At 41.2% G+C, this 19,612-nt stretch overlaps 1 protein-coding gene across 1 annotated transcript; it reads left to right on the top strand.

The window, feature by feature from the left end:
* Positions 1 to 8,344: 8,344 nt before the first annotated feature.
* On the top strand, positions 8,345 to 16,320 carry REG1A (regenerating family member 1 alpha). Its single transcript, XM_417032.8, has 6 exons — positions 8,345 to 8,407; positions 10,697 to 10,788; positions 12,476 to 12,690; positions 14,320 to 14,451; positions 15,431 to 15,566; positions 15,840 to 16,320. Exons 2-6 carry the CDS (start codon positions 10,731 to 10,733, stop codon positions 15,932 to 15,934), a joined length of 636 nt encoding a protein of 211 aa, XP_417032.1. The 5' UTR covers positions 8,345 to 8,407; positions 10,697 to 10,730; the 3' UTR covers positions 15,935 to 16,320.
* Positions 16,321 to 19,612: the final 3,292 nt, after the last annotated feature.

Here is a 19,612-nt window from a genome sequence, read left to right as displayed (position 1 = left end):
CACATCCACAAGCTTTGTCATGTCAAGCCCCAAATGGCTCATTTTCTCTGTATCGTAGCAGTATATCATGCGCTGCCCTTCCACATAAGCTAAGATTTGTGGTGGGAATGCACCTCACAAGTCAAAGATTTTCCTGGGAAAACTGAATTGCTGGGTTTTTTTTAGTTGAAACCCCACTGTTCTCTGAAAGCAATACAGATGGAAATTTTTGACTAACTGTAGTTGTGCCAGTTCATTTTGAAGAAAAGATACCATGAGAAAAGGTGCCAGTTAGTGCCACCAGCCCTTAGATACGTCCTCCTCATAGTACAACAACAGTAAAGCCATCAGCAGTATTGGCTTTGTGGTACTTGACTCCAACACATTTCTGCCAGAAACATGTATATATTTCATTTTCTGCCAGAAAATGAAACATCCTGTTTCATTTGTCTGTTGAGGGTACTTGCTAACTGAGAGACAAGGTTTGAAGTCTCACCTAAGTATTGGATTCCTTTGCTTCATAATCATCCCAATGCTCCATCCCTGGAAGCATTCAAGGCCAGGCTGGATGCGGCTCTGGGCAGCCTGGTCTGGTGGTTGGCAACCCTGCACATAGCAGGATGTCATTGTGGTCCTTTTCAACTCAGGCCATTCTATGATTCTATAGGCTGCTGTACTGTTCAAGGTGTCCAGGCACAGGGTGAGATCACTGAGGCTGCAGAAGCAGGATGAAGATTCTTAATTGTTCTATGTTTTTTTTTTTTTTTGTTTTCAGATGAAAATCCTTTTTTTTTCTTTTCTTTCTTTTTTTTTTTTTTTTTTTTTTAGCTTTTGCTTTTTTTAAAAGGTACCAAAAAGGCTTGAGGGGAATGGTGCAGCAGAACAGTTAATACATCTCTCTCCCTGCCAAGCATAAGTAGACTTGCTGACACACGCTGAAGACCTTAAAATGAGAGCAAATAGAATGAAGTACTGCTACCGCTACAGATGACTGGGGGAGCTGAGAGAAAGCAAAAACACTAATCCTATCCAAGTCATTTCCCTTCCAAACAGGAACAAAACTGGTCAGCAAAACACACAGAAAAGTTTGCAGAGTGGTATATTTCAGATGTGGGGCATGCAGTGATGCTCTTCATTCCACATCAAAGTTTGGAAATTTGGCAAATCCTTTTGGTTTTGGGCACATCACTACATCAGGTGCCTTTGAAAATCCCAGCTTAAATCACCACCACAGCCAGATGGGAACAGTTTCGTGCTGTCTTTGTAAGCCATTTCCGAACTGCTCTTGTCACGAATCTATCTTTTTCCCTTTTGCTCATATAAACACACAGTTTAGAAACAACCTAGATTATATTTCATTTGTTTATTTATTTATTTAAGCCAGGGTACATTTTAATTATTCAGCATGGATGTAAAGGACAAGAATTCACCATGTTCACCTGGTAGGACTTAAGCTATATGAGTTCCTGGATGATGGTAGAACAGAGAAAGGTAATACAGGTTAATTCTATTAAGATTACATTCACCAGTATCAGAATAATCCAACAGAAAGTGATGGTCAGAGAGAATTTAGCAGCTCAGACATGTCTTTACCTAGGATTACTGTGTCTGTACAATCTGCCTCATTCAGAGCCAGCTGAACTCTTCAATTGAGATGTTCTTTCTAGCTGAGACTTTGCTGGGGGATTTCTTAACCAGCTTAGTCCAGGAAAGAGATGTAAAACTTAATTTCTTCTTGGGTAATGTGACTTGGATAATAGGTGAAGAATATGGAAATCAGTCTGTCATCAGATAAATATGCATGTGCAGTGATTGCTGCTGTGCAAGTTGACTGCAAGACCACATACCACTGGAACTGCTGCAGAGATGGGAGCTTGTATTGAAGCAGGCTCCTGTAGTGCACAAAAGTCAGCTGAGTCACACACACACATAGCAGCACTGATCACAGCAGAATAAGGGTGTAAAGTCAACTGGCATTCGCCAAGTTTGAATGGTGGAGTCTGTAGATATCGTACTCAATTAAAAGCTGGAGCTGTTGAGCCTTCTGCTAACAGCCAGCATCTCCTGGTGATGTGGCACTACTCTTGTCATGATTCATGAGAGTAGTAGCAGACTTGTCTAAAATATCAAGGTTATGGGATCAGCTAGGAGAACAAAACGGGCAACATTCAGCATCTCTCTCTTTCTTTCAGTGCACTGTAAACCAATATCCCCTCCTAAAAATCTAAACAGTGCAACCAATGCTAGTTTTGTCCTAAAGTAATCTTTAATTGTGTGAGACCTAACCACCCCTGGGTGACACCCAATTCTTTGGTATTAAGTGAACTCATGTTATGCTAGGGAATGTCATTGCATGTCTCCAGGAAGGTTCAGCTGGCAGCAGTCTTTCAGGAAAAGGCTGTAACTGTACTTTAATGGTTCCCAGAAGCCCAAGATTCATAATTTTCACTGAGCTACAGAGCATGTAGACAAAAGACATAAAGGCTACATAGGCACCATGGCTATGGAGCAAGTAGATGGACAGGACAAATAGCCCATCTGTGCACTTACTCTCCAGCTGTCTGCATTTAATTTTTCTATGGCCAGTGACAGTGGAAGGGGACAGGCACTTTCTCAGTGAAGAAATTCATGTGAAAAGCCAGAAGCACAAAAGTCTGGACCTGTTGGTACGGTCATAATTTCCACCAAGAAGGGTACAGTTCAATAGTCATAAGATTCCACAAGGTCTTCCTATCCTGTGTGCATCCGTGTGTGTATGTGGTGACTACACAGCCTATAAACCTCCTCTCCAACTCCAGCCTTACCCTCTAGGCTCCAACTGCTTTAGGTTAGTGATGTACTTATCAGTGCCAGCAGGCACCTACCCAGTGAGCTCTGCTGCTGGAGATTGAGCACATGGCGATGGTGCAGTGTTTCCCTCATAGACCTGCTGTCATTAAGTTTCATGGTGCTGTAGAGATAACACTTCTGCCTTCTTTGCTTCAGATCCTGTCAGAGAAAGGCAGCACGCTGCAATCTGTGAAGAGTAGGACCATCTGTGAAGAGTAGGACCAAATTTGCATCTGATTCAAAAGTAATTTCACATGGCTTTGAATGGGATTTTCCTTTTATATTTTTTTTTCTTTTTTCACTATTCTCTTGCAGGGGATTTTACTAAAGGAAGCAGAGAATAAAAACAAGAAAGAAAAGTACAGAATGAAGGATATATTGGAACACTTTCAACCATTTAAAACTCACAAAGAACATATTTCCATGACATAATGTTGGTTAGAGATCCCCTTTGTTACCTCCAAAATGATGGGCACTCTGGGGCGGCAGATGGCAGCAGCCCAAAAAATGGCAGCTCCATAATTCAGTATATAGTCATGCCAGCATAGCTCATCACTGGCTGAGGACTACAAGTCCAAGAATGAGGACAGGAGGAAGGCTGTAAAGTATTTTTGCCAAGTTTTGTTGATCTCAGTAAAGCTACTAAAGCTGAATATTCCTTAAATTCAGTTGCTGACTTCTACAAGCATGAATAGTAATGACTGTGGCTTACAGTAGTTGGGAATGCTAGCTTGGGAAGCATGCACAGATTCATAAATACTCTGTTAGTCTTCAACACTAAGCACAGACAGCAAAGATGGAAAAGAAGGAGAGGGAGACTGAATTATGCCAATAAAACCCTCCAGATGGAAAACCCCAAGGAGTGTATAGAGATTGTTTGGAGTCAGAAATGAGTTAATTAGAAGATATACCAGAAGTAATGAGATAAGATAATGAAGGGATGAGTTCATGTCATGAAAAAAAAAAAAAAATAGGCAAGTAGGTGAAGGAGGAAAGGAGGACTTCTAGAAGGAGCAAGGATCGGCCTGTATCTATTCCATTCCAGTAGCAAGGCCCTGCTAGACCTGAGGAATCACAATGACACCAAGAGGAGCCCACTGGAGGTCTTCCTGACCACATCCACTACTTGGGCAAGGACCAAAAAGTACACAGTTCTCCCATTTCCATTGCATACAAAGCTCCTCTTCCATCTTCTGCCCTTTCTCACTCAAATTTTCAGCTGAGTTGAGACTGACAGCTCTGCAGCCAACAGAGAAAGGCAGTTTTGCCTGAACTGGGAAAGAGAGAGAGAAAGAGAGCTGACCAGGCCACACAGTTAACTGGGGAAGTGAGCCAGGGACCAGAGTGATAGCTGTTGTGGTTTGACCTGCCAGCCCAAAGCATTCATCTGTGACTGACCATCTGCGTTTGATCCTGCAAGCACAGAGCACTTTATTTTCCTCAGATCTGTTGTTCTTTCACTCCCTCTTCCCTTTATGTTTGCCTATGACTATCCACAAGCAGGGAATGCAGCACCTCAGAAGTAATAGTGGCATCTTGTTTGACGATGCTGTTTGACCAGGTGGAAATATCTATCCACCAGCATGCAGGGCTGCACAGGATTACTTCATAGAATCATAGAATCATAGAATGGCTTAGGTTTGAAGGGACCTTAAAGATCATCAAGCTCCAAACCCCCTGCTGTGGCAGAGTTGCCACCCACTAGGCTGCCCAGGGCCCCATCCAACCTGACCTTGAAGGCCTCCAGGGATGGAGCATACCTCAGTAGGTTTGGCTACCAAAAGTGTTTAGCCTACAAACCAGGGAAAACTGACTTTGTTGTGAAGTGTGACGTGTCTTACTATTATTTTTAATTTGGTGTAATCTAGCCATCACATGACTGAACTTTGGAAAGGCTTCCTTACTGCAGTTGACTGATGGTAGTCAAGGATGATACAGTTTTTGGAACTGACACCCCAAGTTAGCCACTTTTGTCTGATGCAAGGTCCTAATAACAGCCTAACGTCTTTCAACTCATTTATTTTCTCATAATCAACACAAGGGTCATGTAAATGGTCAAAAAGAGAAGATCAGCTCTATTTCAGATCAAAGTAAAAACTGATAGGGAAGGAAGGAGGTGGGAAACAATTGTTAAAGAGAAAAAGGTGGTGAAATGCCTGTCCCTCCCTAAAATGAGGCAGAGAATAGAACAGGACCATCCATATACATCAGGAACAGGGTCAGATCATCTGGGAAAAGAAGAATATAAACTGGCTAAAACTAGCACTGTGAAAATGCTTTATCCTAGGAGTTACAGACTGGAACCCCTTAAAAACCACCATAGGACAGACTCAGTTCTTAAGTCCTTCTGATTGTCTAATTTTGTGGTACAGAGTTGAAAAGAATTATAGTTTGCATCCTGGAGGAAGCTTACAGCAGTTTTCAGAGAATACACTAATTTCAATCTAACTAACAATCTCAGACTCAGATCCTGTCATCCTTATTTATCTACACCACCTTCCCCATGGGGAACTGAAGTATGGGAAAGCACCAGCTCCTTATAACTGCATCTGGCAGGGCATATTGTCAGGATACGGCAGGACATAGTGCAAATACAGTGAGAGATGACAGAAAGGTCTCTGAGGGCAGAGGTAGCTTTCTTACTTGAACAAACAGACAAAGCTGCTTGCTTTGAGCTTTGGACCATCAAATTCTGACATCTTAAATTGTATTAAACCATCTTGTTTGGAAACAAAAAGGGCAATATGGACATAGAGGTCACTGCTGAAGAGAGCAGGAAGCTGCATTTTGAGGAGGAATATAAAGAAACAGGAAACCACAGAAGGCTGGAAAAGCAGAGAGAAAAGCTGGGTCCATTTAACTGAGGTGATCTTACCTGATTTCAGCCCAGTATGCATTCAGAGCTCCTTGTGACACTTATATCAAATAATGCCCATAGAGAAATGCTCTAATGAGCATTTCTCTCCTATTTCTTTGTTAGTGAAACTCCTGCTAATGAAACGTTACTGTCTAATGCACAAAGCCTGCTGTGTTTGACTACACAGCCACCAGAGTTGGTAGCATTAAATTCACAGTACTGTGCTTTGAGTTACCTTGCAGAATGAAAGACTTCATATATAAAACAAACTCTATTCATTTTTGACTCACCCTTCACTTTTCCACGGGAGACAGTATTAATATTAAATTCTGTTTCTCCCCAGGAACAGTATCATTTCCATTCTGCTGACACATATCCTAGCAACGCAGGAGTAGGGGGAGAGAAAAGGGGAGTAGGGGAAGATAGAAAGTGTGACAGAGAGCTCTGGGAATCTGATCTAAGTATTTTGCACAACCTCAGCCATTGCACTGCTGTTTTGGTTGACCACATCTTTGCTGTTTTGCAATGCAACTGACTGCTCCTACTCTCCCAACGAAACTCCTGCTCAGCCTTCGAAACTATCTCTGTGTGGATTCATGGGGCTGCTGAGAGCTAGACTGCAAATGAGTAGCATCGTGCATCCCAACATCAGCCAGTGGTTTTGGGAAGCAGAACATGTCCATGCTCTGAGAACCAGAGAGCAGATATCTTCATGAAGGCAGAACGATTCCAGCTAAGTCCTATGAAAATTCTTTGTAATTCAAGCAAACCAGCTTCATCTGTGCTGCTAAAGTAGAGGGGAGAAGTTTCAGATAATTCTTAATGCAATGGAATTGCAATGTCCAACTGGTTTTCATCAGGGGTTGTGGGCTGTGAAGTCTGCTGAAGATCTTGAAAACCAAAAAACACATTTTTAGGTGTGTGACCCTTGAACTCCTGTAACCTAGGACTAGATGACCTTTAAGAGTCTCTTCCAACTCAAAGGATTCTACAATTCTGTACAAATTTAGCACAAATATATTAGCAAATGGACAAACAAGGCACTAACTTTCCAATACGTAAGATATTCATAGAACTCAAATATTAAATTCACAACCTGAAACCTTATTACTGATAATTTCCTTGAGTCATGAGAATGGCATGTAAAGCATGGCTTACATATCTGCATGAACACTGGGAATACAGCTGTTCACAAGGACTGTTTGTCAAAAAGATCTAGCAAATAGTACAAGGTAATGAATGTTTGGGGTATGATCACAATTAATTCATATATTATTTAAGGACAAAATGAAAAGAGGTGATGAAATCTATCAGCACTTGTAGGAGTTATGCATATAGCTGTAGTGAACAGACTGCTGTTTTGTATAAATAACTTCTTTAATATTTTATATTTTATGGAGAGAGTGGGTATAAAAATCTGGTCACTTATTTCCTCTCATACTGTAGGATTAGCACAATAATCCTCATCCACAACTGCCCATCACCAAAGACAGAGAATACGTATTACATTGTATTACTAGCAAGACGAAGCAGCTTTCTGAAGTCAAGTGCAGTTTTGCAGTCAGTACATAAAGAAGTTCACCTGGAAAGTGTTTCCCAATGTGTTTTTAGATCTCATTCTCTTGAGAGAGTTTCTTGATATACCTACTGTACTGAGTGATGAGGCCGAGTGGGCTTCCAACAGAGCATTCCAAGAAGCTGCTGGGCTCTTGGATCTTGGTGTTTGTGGAGCAAACTCATGAAAACCAGCCACATCACCCATCCTGAGAAAGACCTGGATTCCAGCCTATGGTGTCTGTGAAGAATGTCCTCATCAAAATATATCCCACATGTGACAAAGAGTAAAGAACAATTTAAAGGAATGGATTTATCTGGGCCTACCTACAGGTAGGCCTGTATTTGTGTAGAGGAAGAATGGAGGTCATTTCAGCCTCTTTACTAAATATTTGGATTTTATATAAGCGCATCAGTGCAAATGTGTACTATGAGTCAGGACTTTTTTTCAGACAGTAGGGAAGATATTTCTTGTACACGAGGATGTTTGAACAGGATTTAAGAAACTGGTAGGAGCCTATGTAAATTTAATAGAGCTTGAAAAGCTTCTCAGCGTTGTCCCATAGAACATTGTTTTACCAGCAGAACTGAATACCGGCCTTATGTAAAAATACTCCCGCAGGCATAGTTCATGCAAAGCCCCCGCTAGGTATTGCCCTGCAGGCAACACAGGGATGAACAGGTACCTGTTCACAACAGAACACAAACAGAACACATGTACACAATTGCTTAAGTGGTACTTCCATTCACATGCCTGTCGAGCCACATAAAACCTGTTTACATGCTGGCTAATGGTGCCAGGGCAATCACGTTTTGTCCAGTGATGATATTTCCATAGAAGCCTCTCAGCCCCTCATTGAGTGGGGCACAGCCCCACTGCCTCTGGTGCTGAGATAGGAATTTGCCCTCCGGACCCAGATTAAGGGTGTGTTTCAGATTAAGGCCCTAATACACACAGACATTTCAATCAGCGTACACAAAGTATGGCAAGAACCTGATCCCACCCACCCATGTTTGAGGGAAAACACTCCCACAGCAAAAGCTGTCAGGGATAATACTGGAGGTGGTTTCACTTACCAGAGCAAAGAACCATGCTAGCAAAAGTTGGCATAATATAAATACCTCAAGGACAAAGATTTCTCCCCTAAAGAGAAGAGGAAGGGAAGAAGAACACATATCCATAAACTGGTATCTAACTCTTCTTTTTACCATTTTTTCTTAGAACTGCCCCAGCTTATTAGCAAAGGTGGTGGGTTTTAATACTAATTTAACATTTTTAATATATCTCTGTGTAGCTGTTTTGTATCTTTATGTCTGTATATGTATGTTCATGTAAGTCTGCAATTATACGAGTGTACATAAGAGCGTGTGCGTTATATGAAAACATATTTATACAAACCTTCCACTTTCTGTTTCACAGAGGTACCATTTTCATTTGTTATCTATTCCTTACACCTCTATCTCTCTAGCACTGTGGATGTAACTTTTCCATGCAATAGATGTGATTTCAATTTCACAATAGGTGTGCTTTCAATCTTCTTTACTCAACTGTCAATCCAGAGCCACAACAATTGAAATGAAATCACTCTAGGGTTTTTTATAGCATAGCGAAGGTCAAAATATGTGCAAACTGGGACTATCTTTGATTTGCTCTATGTAGGAGTTACTAACCAAGTGATTTCTGTTAACTCAATCTGAGGTTCATCAAAATCTCTCAATTTCTCACAGCAATGGCATTTCAGGTCTATTCTTCTTTTTGTCTGTAGTATTGAATGAACTGAAGTTCAACCTTCTGCTGCTGCTTTCAGCCCTGCATCAATTCTGTCCTTATTTGTTGCATCCTTGCTTGTATACACTGCAGTAGCACGGGAGGTGTTCTTTTAATTCTGCCAAAGCAACTGTGTGACACCTTCCCTACAAGTCATCCCCAACAAATGCCAGGGCTGTTTTACTTTCTGTTCATTCTCCTGCACTCTGTTCCTACGCTTCAGAGCTGATTTACTAAAACAAGAAATGTGAAAATTGGTTTAAAAAAATGAGTAAGGAGAGAAGATGGATGATTCTCTCTTCATGTGCGCACTAAAGCAAATGAGAAACAGGACAATTTGGAAAGAGAAAATCTATGCTGAAAAATGGGGGGGAAATCTAACAAAAAACAAAATTTTGATTGGTGAGCTGAACAACATTCTGAAGTGATGCAGAGGTAATGACTTTGTCATAAATGGTGTAAGCAAAGGAACAGGAAATGCATTACAAGAGTGGGCAGAAAGAAGCAAGGATAAGGTGGATTGAGAGGGAGTGTTTCCAACAGGAAGGAGTCAGAAGAATCATAGAATCACAGACTTATAGAATGGCTTGGGTCAGAAGGGACCTTAAAGCCCATCCAGTTCCAACCCCCCTGCCGTAGGCATAAGCAGTACTGCCACCCACCAGCTCAGGCTGCCAAGGCCTCATCCAACTTGGCCTTGAACGCCTCCAGGGGTGGAGCTTCTCCAGCTTCTCTGGGCAGCCTGTTCCAAAGACTCACCACCCTCTGACTAAAAATAATTTTCTCCTAATACCTAATCTAAATCTCCCCTCTTTTAGTTTAAAACCATTCTCCCTTATCCTATCACTATCAGAATGTGAAAAAAAGTCAATCTCATTCCTGATTATAAACTCCCTTTAAATACTGAAAGGCCACAACGAAGTTTCCCCAGAACCTTGTATTCTCTGGGCTGAACAGTCCCATCTTTCTCATCTCATATGAAAGATGCTTCAGTCAATTTGTCATCACTGTGGCTCTTTGCTGAACTCACTCCACTACACCCATGTTTAACTTGTACTGGAGATCCCAGCACTAGAACTAAACAGAGAATTATTATTACTTCCCTCAACCTGCTGGCTATCTTTTTTCTAATGCAACCCAAGAAGCTACTGTCCTTGGTTTTTAGAGTGCACTGCTGGCCCATAGTCAGCTTGTTGTCTACCAGGTCCTTCTTTGAAGAGCTGCTTTCCAGTTAGTTGGCTCCCAGCCTCTACTGCTGCCTGGGGTTAGTCCTCGCCAGAGACAGGACCTGGTATATGTATTGTTGAACTCCATGAGGTTCCTGCTTACCCATTTCTCCAGTCTGTTGAGATCCCTCTGAAGGGCAGCACAACCATTTGGCATGTCAACTACTCCTCCTAGTTTTAAATCATCTGTGAATTTGCGGATGGTACACTGTGTTCCATCACAGAGGTCATAAACAAAGATCTTACCAAGTACTGGCAGCAGTATTGACCCCGGGGACATACACTGCAGGTCACTTGCTGAACTTTTTGACGCTGGCCACAGTGCTTCAGGCCCTGCAGTTCTCAGTCCACCTCATATGCATGCTCTCCCCACGGCAGTGAAATACATTGCTACAAGTCTCTTTCATGGCGTGGCAGATCTTTCCTGCTTCCAGCTTCCACCAGCGTTTAATTACCACACTGACCACCTTCTGCTCTTTACAGGTCACAGGCAGCAGGACCACCAGGTCTTCTGACAATGACCCATCTGTTTCTTTTTCTCCTTTTTGGAGCCTTAGCTCTCTCTGGCTCAGAAGGTGAGTTTAATGTGATTCAGTTGTTTGTTTGATGTTGTAAGTATATATATATGTATATATATATATATAAACCTGTCTCCTTGCTTCAACTTTTTGCCTCTGTTGCCAGAACAGGCTTACTTCACAGTCATTAAGACTGAAGATCTGAGGTATTTTTCTAAATGTAAAATGAGTTTAATGTCATCTCGACCTTTTCAGAAAAGTACTGAGGAAAAAACAGAAGTTAGTTAGAGACACTCTGCATGTGACCTTGCCGCAGTACAAGCTTCTCTCTTGCAAAGCTCTGCAAACTGTCATTAGCTCCTGTGATTTATCTGTCCAAACCAGGTCCTGTGGCTTATTTGACCCTCTCACTCAAACCCAGAAGCCAAGCTCTTTCCATGGCGGGGACTCCCTGCACAGGGATGGGTTACTTTGAAGGTCACAGAGAATGCCAAGAGAAGGTGGAGACTTCCCCTGTGTGTTGCTGAGGTTCTACACAAGGAGCAATGTATGACTGCTACCCAAGTCAGAGCCAATTGTGCAATCACCTTGGCTTGGCTAGGCTTTGGTGGCATGACACTGTATCAGGGCAGAAGACATGCCCACTCTTTTGTGCTCTGTTATGCCTTAGAGGAGAGAGACTGCAACATGCTAGATAATCCCACTGAGAAGGCATGAGCAGCACCTTAGCCAGCCTCACTGCCTGGGATGTCCAGAGATCCAAAAGCACTCAGAGGGTGCTGAAACAGTAATGCTGTGAATATCCTTTCAGGAAGCAGAAAAGAGGGTATGGGAGGAAAATATTTATCATTCCTTGTCCCTCCTTTTTATTATTTTTTTTTTCTTTTCTTTTTTTTTTTTTTAAATCTGGACTAGTGCCAAGCACATCTGTCCAAAGAGAGGGGAAATGTGGTTTCCACAAGATGAAACTTTGAATGGATACAAGTAGTTTCTAAGGAGACCTGCTCTATAATTGTAGAGGAAATTACAAGCTGAATCATCTGTGGTTTGGGGAGAGAAATCAATGATATTTTGTAAGTTGAACCCAACTCTGCTGACTACTTACCAATAAGGAAACTGGAAAGAAATCAATTCCAAGAACTTTCAACAAAATCCATCTTAATTCAGGTCTGACAGATGTATTTTGTTCTCCTCTAAAGCAATGTGATGAACCAGCCTGAAATCCCTATTACTTTTGCAGAGATAGGCTCTCCCCAGCAAAGAGAGACTAATACACTACAATTCAAGCCAGTCAGGCCACACGCTGATGACTCTTGGGAATCCACAGTCTTGCACACCTTTCAGAGCTGGCCTGCTGAACCTGCTGCTGTGTTTCCAGGGGACAGATCCACAAATGTGATGCATTGCACCACACAGTGAAATAGATTGCTAAAGTACTGCTGCACCCACTGGACCCTGTAATGACAATAGCAAGTTAATTCTGCTTATAACCTAAACGACTTCTGAATCCTAAATGAGTGCTCTTTGTGTACTGATATTTTATATTTCTTGTTTAAAAAAAAATGGAAATAAGGGGAAAAAAAGTGTCTGGATACCCTCTATTTTGTTGTTTCACTTCACTGAACGTCCCTGTGAGATGTTGAACTGAACTTAGTTGATTCGAAAGATAATAGGGAAATAATACTTTCTTTTCTGGAAAGATGAGTGAGACTTCTCTTGTAAGTTTATTCTGTGTTTCTTTCAGGTGCTGGCAACTCCACAGCCAGGCATCGCAATGCTCGGTTCTTGTTTGATTTTTTTGGCAGACTTAATCCTGAACATAACATAATTCCTAACCCATCTCAACAAGACTCATCTGCAAGGCAGATCTGTCGAAGTCGGTGCCAGAAAGGCTGGATTAGTTACAAAGACCACTGTTACATGCTTATTCAAGAGAGAATGACATGGCTGGAAGCTGAGGTACTGGGTTGCTCAAAACAGCAGTGTTTATCATTTCTTCTCTGCTTCCCACAGTTATCTTTCTTGTGCCTAATTATTTTTTCCTCCATTTCTGCTGCTTCTGTCATGTACCAGTGTTGACCAAAAGTACCTGATATTCATCTCGGTGCTCCTGATGAGATTGGTTGTACTCTGCTTCACAAAATAACATACTTCTACAATTAACCACCTCCTGCTTGGAGCATAGACCTGGAGTTGCTATTTCTCCTCTCTTCCTGTGTCCCTTTTGAGTTTTTTGAGCTTGGGGTCTATTTTCCTCATACTCTAAAATAAAGTATCTATAATCATAGAATGATAAAATTTGGAAAAGACCCCTAATATCTAATCCAACCATCCACTTACCATGTATACTGCCCACTAAACTATGTCCCTCAGTGCCATATCTATACATTTCTTGAAGACTGCCAGGGATGGTGACTCCAACACTTCCCTGTGCATTCTGGGAAGAAATATACCAGTGAATAGAAGCCGAGGGGATTCCTGGGGATCACTGATTGTAAGAGGATGCCAAACTGATGAGTTATAGTTGAGATGTTTCTCCTCCTGCTTCCCTTGTGGCACACAACATCATCCTTACTGGGTTTGAACTTTGACTGTGATTCATCAAACCCTTTTTCCACTTTGTGATACTTCCTAAAAGACATTCTGACTTCATTTTGCTGCCTGCTCAGATGAAATCAAGTGAGCCCTATAATTTGAAGCCCTGCACCTGATGATGTATCTTTGAAGACTAAAACAAACATTTCCATAAAAGTTTAACTTGGTATACCGTATTCCTCTTAAGCCCTGTCTACAAGAGTGTATGAAATTTAAATGCCTCAGGATGAAGAGAAGAATCTTCCCCTGAGCCTAAACACCAACTACAGTGCTCTTGCTTCAAGGTGCAGAGAAAAGTATCCTTCTTTATCAAATGCAAATCAAGCTCTGAGTTGAGTTTAGAGAAACTCGAGAATGGAGCAGTGTTCCTGCCTATTCCATTTCCCATCTGGATGGGGACATGAGGAAGAAATGTAGCAAACAGAATCCACTTGGACCAGCTACTCCAGAATTTCCATTTATTCTCATCAGTCTTTTTGCATTTATTATCATTGTACAGTGCATTTTGCCCAAGTTTAGCTATCAAAAATATGAAGGTACCTATGCTGCATTGCTCAGTAAATTCTGTCCAGTGACAGCCACTTCATCCTATCTCCCTTCAGTTTCTTTCTTGCAGTTTGGAGACACCTCCTGATTTCCACTGACTGTACAGAAAGCCCATACAGCTGGTTGCAATATAGACGCTACTCACTTGGTTCCTGTTGTTTGGTCCTTTACTTTTACTGAGCATCTCTTCTCTCCGTTCCTCTCTTTTTCTATCTTTGATTTCTCATTATTTGAAACTGCAGACTTTCGATGGATTTCCCTGTCACTTTATATTTCCACTCCTCTTAGATTTCCCTTTATTGGACTTTCTCTTATTGCCTGTCCCCTTCCATCTCCTAATTATTCATTCCACATTTTTTTCTTTGCCCACTTCTTATTCAGAAAGCTTGTCATGACAAAGCTGGAGCCATTTTATATTTTCCATGTTTAACTCTCTCTACTGTACAGAAAACATGTTCGGCTAAAAGTGCAGGAGGTCACCTAACCAGCATCACCAGTGCAGAACAGAATGAATTCCTTCGTAAGCTTTCTCAGGGACAACAGAATACCCAGTTCTGGACAGGGGGAACGTACCTAAAGGCAAGTATGCCAGGACCAGAAATGAAAACGAACATCAGTCAAAAGAACTTTAGAACTCAACTGATAAATCTATTGTTTAAAAAAAATGCTTTTGTTTTCAAGTGGAGACCTTCCTTTTGTTGCCATAGAAAATAATTTCAGTCTCATCAAAACTAAAAGAAGTATTAAATACTCCTGTTACATTCTTTCAATGATTTCGGAGGATCGAAAAGATAGGAGTTAGAGGGAAAAGAGTTGAAGGGATAAACTTTCATTAACATCATATTCCAATTAAATTCCACCTGAAGAAGGAGAGGTGAGGTACAAATCTGAAAGAGGATGGTGGGTAATAATTTCTCTACTTAATCTCAGTTTAGCAGAATGCCAGGTCAGTAGACTCAACTTGGTTCTATAAATGGATATATTCGTTCAGATTCTTATAATGAATTTGTTCAGAATGTTCTCCCACCAGTATTCCAGCCAATGAATCTACCAGTGCTTTTGCTGATATGATGTGTTTAAAATTAACATTTTAGAATGGTAAAAGCAAGTGAATTTCAGATTTGTAAGTGCCTTTTAGAAGTAGAAACTCAATTCTGTAAGTTTCAGCATGTAACAGGGTGCATGAGTGACCCGTGTGTCCATCCCGAGTGTCTCAAAATCTGAATGTCACCTACCTGCAATGAATTACTCATGAGTGCTATTGTCTGTTCTGAATAACAAATATATTCAAGAAAATTACAATTTATTTGAGGACAATTCACGAACAGAGGATAAGGTGAAATTAATCTAATACGGAATTAAAAATGAATTATTCATGCTGTTCTACAGAACAGCGATATCCCCATAAGCAATAACTCTTTCAGCAACCATAGGGAGGAAAGTCCACACTCAGTCTTTTTCCATATCAGTAAATATATAACTACCAAACAACTTTCAGAATTTAAAAGCAACCTGAAGTTCCCATTAGATTTCTGGAGTTTTTCTTTTTTGTCTGCAGGGTTCATCGTTGAAATGGAGTGATGGATCTCTGATAACCTTTGTCCAGAGGCCTCTGTCATCCATTTTCCATGCTGTTGGAGGACTAATTAACAGCCTGCTTAACATAAAACTTTGCCTGATGGTCAATATCGGAGGTAAGGAAAACCTGGGATGATTTACGATTCCTGTTGTTTACTTTGATCTTGAACTTCTGACATTTGAATGGGATAACTCTTTTCAGGATAAGAAAGAGAAAACACCATCTTATTGAAATGTTGCCCAAACCTGCAATGTATGTAATATGGAAACACAAATTAAAAGAAAATGAGATTTCCAGAGACTAAGCTGAGATTGAATGATTTCATGTCAGGAGTGAAATGGTTCTCTATCACATCTGATTTTCCTCTGTGATCACCCTTTGTTTCCAGGAGGGGCTCAGTGGGACAGCTCCCCCTGCGGTCAGAAGCTGCCATTCATCTGCACTTACAAACCAAGCCTGGTCCAACTGTCACTGAACCACTGATGAAACCTGACTGGTTGCCACGGCATTTGGAATTGAGTTCACCTGAAATACATTAGTGCAGAAAAATCTTTTGCATGGAAAAATCAAGGTCTTATACGAAAAAAAGAAGAGGTATTGTAGCAAGTGACATTTCTGTCCTGTTTGCATTATTGTGGTGATTTTCCTGCAGACTATCTTTATAATGATCTTATTAAAATAAATTCCGATTTTATTTGAATGCTTGATGAAATCAGCGTACCGTTTAGCTTTTCCACAGGGTGTTCAAGAATATTCATAAGAGCTCTTTAATTATTAAATAATTACCAATCATGCATTAAAACTTTATTCATTTCACCATTTAATCATGCCAGGCAATGCATTTTAAATCCCAGATATTTTTTCCTTTATTCATGTCAGATAGATCCAAGTAAAATAAATTGAATATTTTTAATATTTCAGTAGATAAATGGCTAGTTCAAGAAAAAGAAATGGCAATAAGATGAGGCCCAAATCACAGGGAGAAGTCATGAGTGTTCCACTGGGCCCAGGAGGTGGTGCATCACTTTGTGAACTGAATAGGATGACACCCCATTAAATGAAACAAAACCTTACTCTCATGGTTAGAGTTGTCTAAGTTCTCAATATGATCTATCACTGTGTTTCCCTGCGGAGAAGGACTTGAGGGTCCTGGTGGATGAGAAGCTGGACATCAGCTGGCAATGTGTGCTCGCAGCCCAGAAGGCCAACTGTGTTCTGGGCTGCATTAAAAAAGAGGTGGCCAGCAGGGAGAGGGAGGTGATTGTGCCCCTCTACTCAGCTCTTGTGAGGCCCCATCTGGAGTACTGCATCCAGGCCTGGGGCCCCCAGTACAGGAAGGACAAGGAGCTTTTAGAGCGGGTCCAGAGGAGGGCCGCTAAGATGATCAGAGGGCTGGAGCACCCCTCCTATGAGGAAAGGCTGAGGGAACTGGGCTTGTTTAGCTTGGAAAAGAGAAGGGTCTGGGGAGACCTCATTGTGGCCTTCCAGTACTTGAAGGGAGTGTATAAACAGGAGGGAAAACGGCTGTTTATAAGGGTGAATAATGATAGGACAAGGGGGAATGGTTTTCAACTGAGACAGGGGAGATTTAGGTTAGATATTAGGAGGAAGTTTTTCACGCAGAGGGTGGTGACATGCTGGAATGGGTTGCCCAAGGAGGCTGTGAATGCCCCATCCCTAGAGGAATTCAAGGCCAGGCTGGATATGTCTCTGGGCAGCCTGGTCTAGTGGTTGGCAACCCTGCATGTGGCAGGGGAGGTTGAAACTCGATGATCATTGTGGTCCTTTTCAACGCAGGCCATTCTACGATTCTATGATTCTCTGATTCCCAAAGGCAAATTTATTCACTTTCCTTTTCTTAGCTGTTAGTACCTCTATTGCTGTGGACTCCACCAGCTAGTTGCAAGCTCCTATTTCAAAACATTTTCCCTCACTACCTAAAAATATAAAGGAAAAAAATTTGGGCCAGGAATGCTGACTTGATTAATTGAGGTGACGGCAAATCTCCTCATCAGTTAGGGAGAATGAGAATAGTAGTCAAAAATTTATTTAACATTTCAGCTATCTCATTATCATTGAAGAATAGTCACAGAGATAAAAACGGCAGCTTCTTTACTTGAGCATTCCCTCCCTATAAAGCTGGTGTCAGATTTACTCATGTAGAGTAAGCTGAGAATGTGGACATGACAGAAGAGAGTGCACCGAGGGTTCCTGAGGATTGGGCTAAGCTGCTGCTAGAGAAGTCAATGTCTAGCATGGGTGCACACCTACAGTTCCTTTCCATCCCCAGCAAGGGACTGCAGATTCAATATGTGCAGAAATAGTCATGGAAAGACTGAGAAAATATACATCTGTCTTACAAAGTCAATGCACAATGTGGCCAGCGGTGTTCAGACAGCCAGGCACTACAGGCCACAAGTCTGCTTTGCCATGGGAAGACAGGTCAGAAAGGTGGACAACACAGAAAATATGCACCTGTAGCAAAACAGAGGCCTATGCCACCTAGAAACCATAAATATATTAATCAGGATATAATTTTTACTAACCTGTCTTCAACCCAAATATGTATGAGGATGGTGTAACTAACAGCAGAAGGTAAGTATTTTGTAACACCCATGACACAATAAGATCCAGTGTACATGCATTTTACTTAAGTACGTGAGGAACATGACTAATTAAGATGGGTATAGTTGCGGGTAGCAATCTATGTAACAGAATTTTGCCATGCAGAGAATAATTATGAGGAGCTGCAAATAGGTAGGACATTCTGCCAAATACATAGGAACGATGACTGTCAAACAAGAAAAGTGGCATCTAGAAGAGTTAAGTCCTTCATTTTTGAGAGGGGAAATAGCATAAAATCATCAGACATCAATAAGAAATACCAGAGAAGAAAGAAAACAAGCACACTTCATTTCTGTCTTAATCACCCCAGTGTTGGTGGCTGAGGACTACCAAGAACCATAGGCATCTTTGTCAGCTGTATGGCATCCCTCTGTAGTGATGTGTCCTCACAGCTGGCTGTGACTGTTAAGGACAGTTCTGTGCACACAGTGATGATGAAGAACACGTGTGGAATTAGCTACTACACAAAGGATGTTGATGATGAATGAATATAGCAAATACTAGACTTTAAGTGTTTCCTGATTTGTCAGCACTCCTATGCTCTGATAGATATTTTTCAAAATGCAAAGACTTCCTACAGTATAGGAGGAGAATGAAAAGATTGGAGATTTTGTAATGTAATTTCTGTGTCCTCAGCATCAATATGAATAATAACACAGCATTCGTAGCCTAATCTGCATTCAGAGGGTCACTGACAAACTGATTTAAACAGAAGCTATTACTTCACTTAGGCTCCTAATGGATGTTTGTTCACACCAGAGAAGCCTTATCACAGTTAGCAGTACGTCACAATTTAGCCTATCAGAGAACAAGGTCAGCAGGAATAGCAGGACCTTAAACAATGAACTTGATTCTTGCCCCTGGAATGAACATCTATTGATCTTAAACCACTTTCTAAAAGCAAGCAAATCCTTTCAGCCAAGCTGTCTCCTCCCAGGACATGTTTCAGCAACAATTGTCCCGTACCCGTGGGGATCAAAAGATGAAGAAAAACTCCTGGGGTGGGACTTTTCATGCCAGTACCATTAGTCACTCAAATGCTTTTGGAAATATGACCCACAGATAGTCTTGTAAACTTGAATATTTTCCCACATCCTATTTATTTATGAACAAAACCTTCTATTTTCAGACAATAAACTGAGCGTCCTCCCTGATCTGTACATGTTTGGGAATACTATTTATTAATTCATTTTTAAAAAGCAATTAATTATTGTGTTCCCAAGTTGATATGAAGGAATCTGTCTATATGCCATGACTATGAATTAGAATAATTTTATTTATTATTTATATTATGGTGATGCCTATAGGCCAGAAGTAGGAAGGAAGCTTCCTTATCCTAGGTGCTCTCCAGGAAGGCTTCCAGGAAGGCATGCACTCTTGTCCTGAAAGTTTATAGCTTAATTTATGGGGAAAAAAAAGAGCATTAAGGCTGATGAAGGAGAAATGTTCTAACAAAGATGTGAGCCAATTTGCCATTCTTGTTTTCTGCACTTGCTTATGAAGCTGATGACCCTTTTTTGAAATGTCTGGGCTGTT

This window comes from Gallus gallus, chromosome 1 (genome assembly GCF_016699485.2).
Source record: "Gallus gallus isolate bGalGal1 chromosome 1, bGalGal1.mat.broiler.GRCg7b, whole genome shotgun sequence".
NCBI classification, from domain to species: Eukaryota; Metazoa; Chordata; class Aves; order Galliformes; family Phasianidae; genus Gallus; species Gallus gallus.
Note: the sequence above shows the minus strand (reverse complement) of the source record. Positions and strands in the feature narration are given on the sequence as shown.

Excerpts from the sequence above, each read along its gene's own strand:
- REG1A (XM_417032.8), top strand. The coding sequence starts at position 10,731 with ATGACCCATCTGTTTCTTTTTCTCCTTTTTGGAGCCTTAGCTCTCTCT. Across the intron at positions 12,691-14,319 it reads TGACATGGCTGGAAGCTGAG|AAAACATGTTCGGCTAAAAG; the intron begins GTACTGGGTTGC and ends TCTACTGTACAG. Across the intron at positions 14,452-15,430 it reads CAGGGGGAACGTACCTAAAG|GGTTCATCGTTGAAATGGAG; the intron begins GCAAGTATGCCA and ends TTTTGTCTGCAG.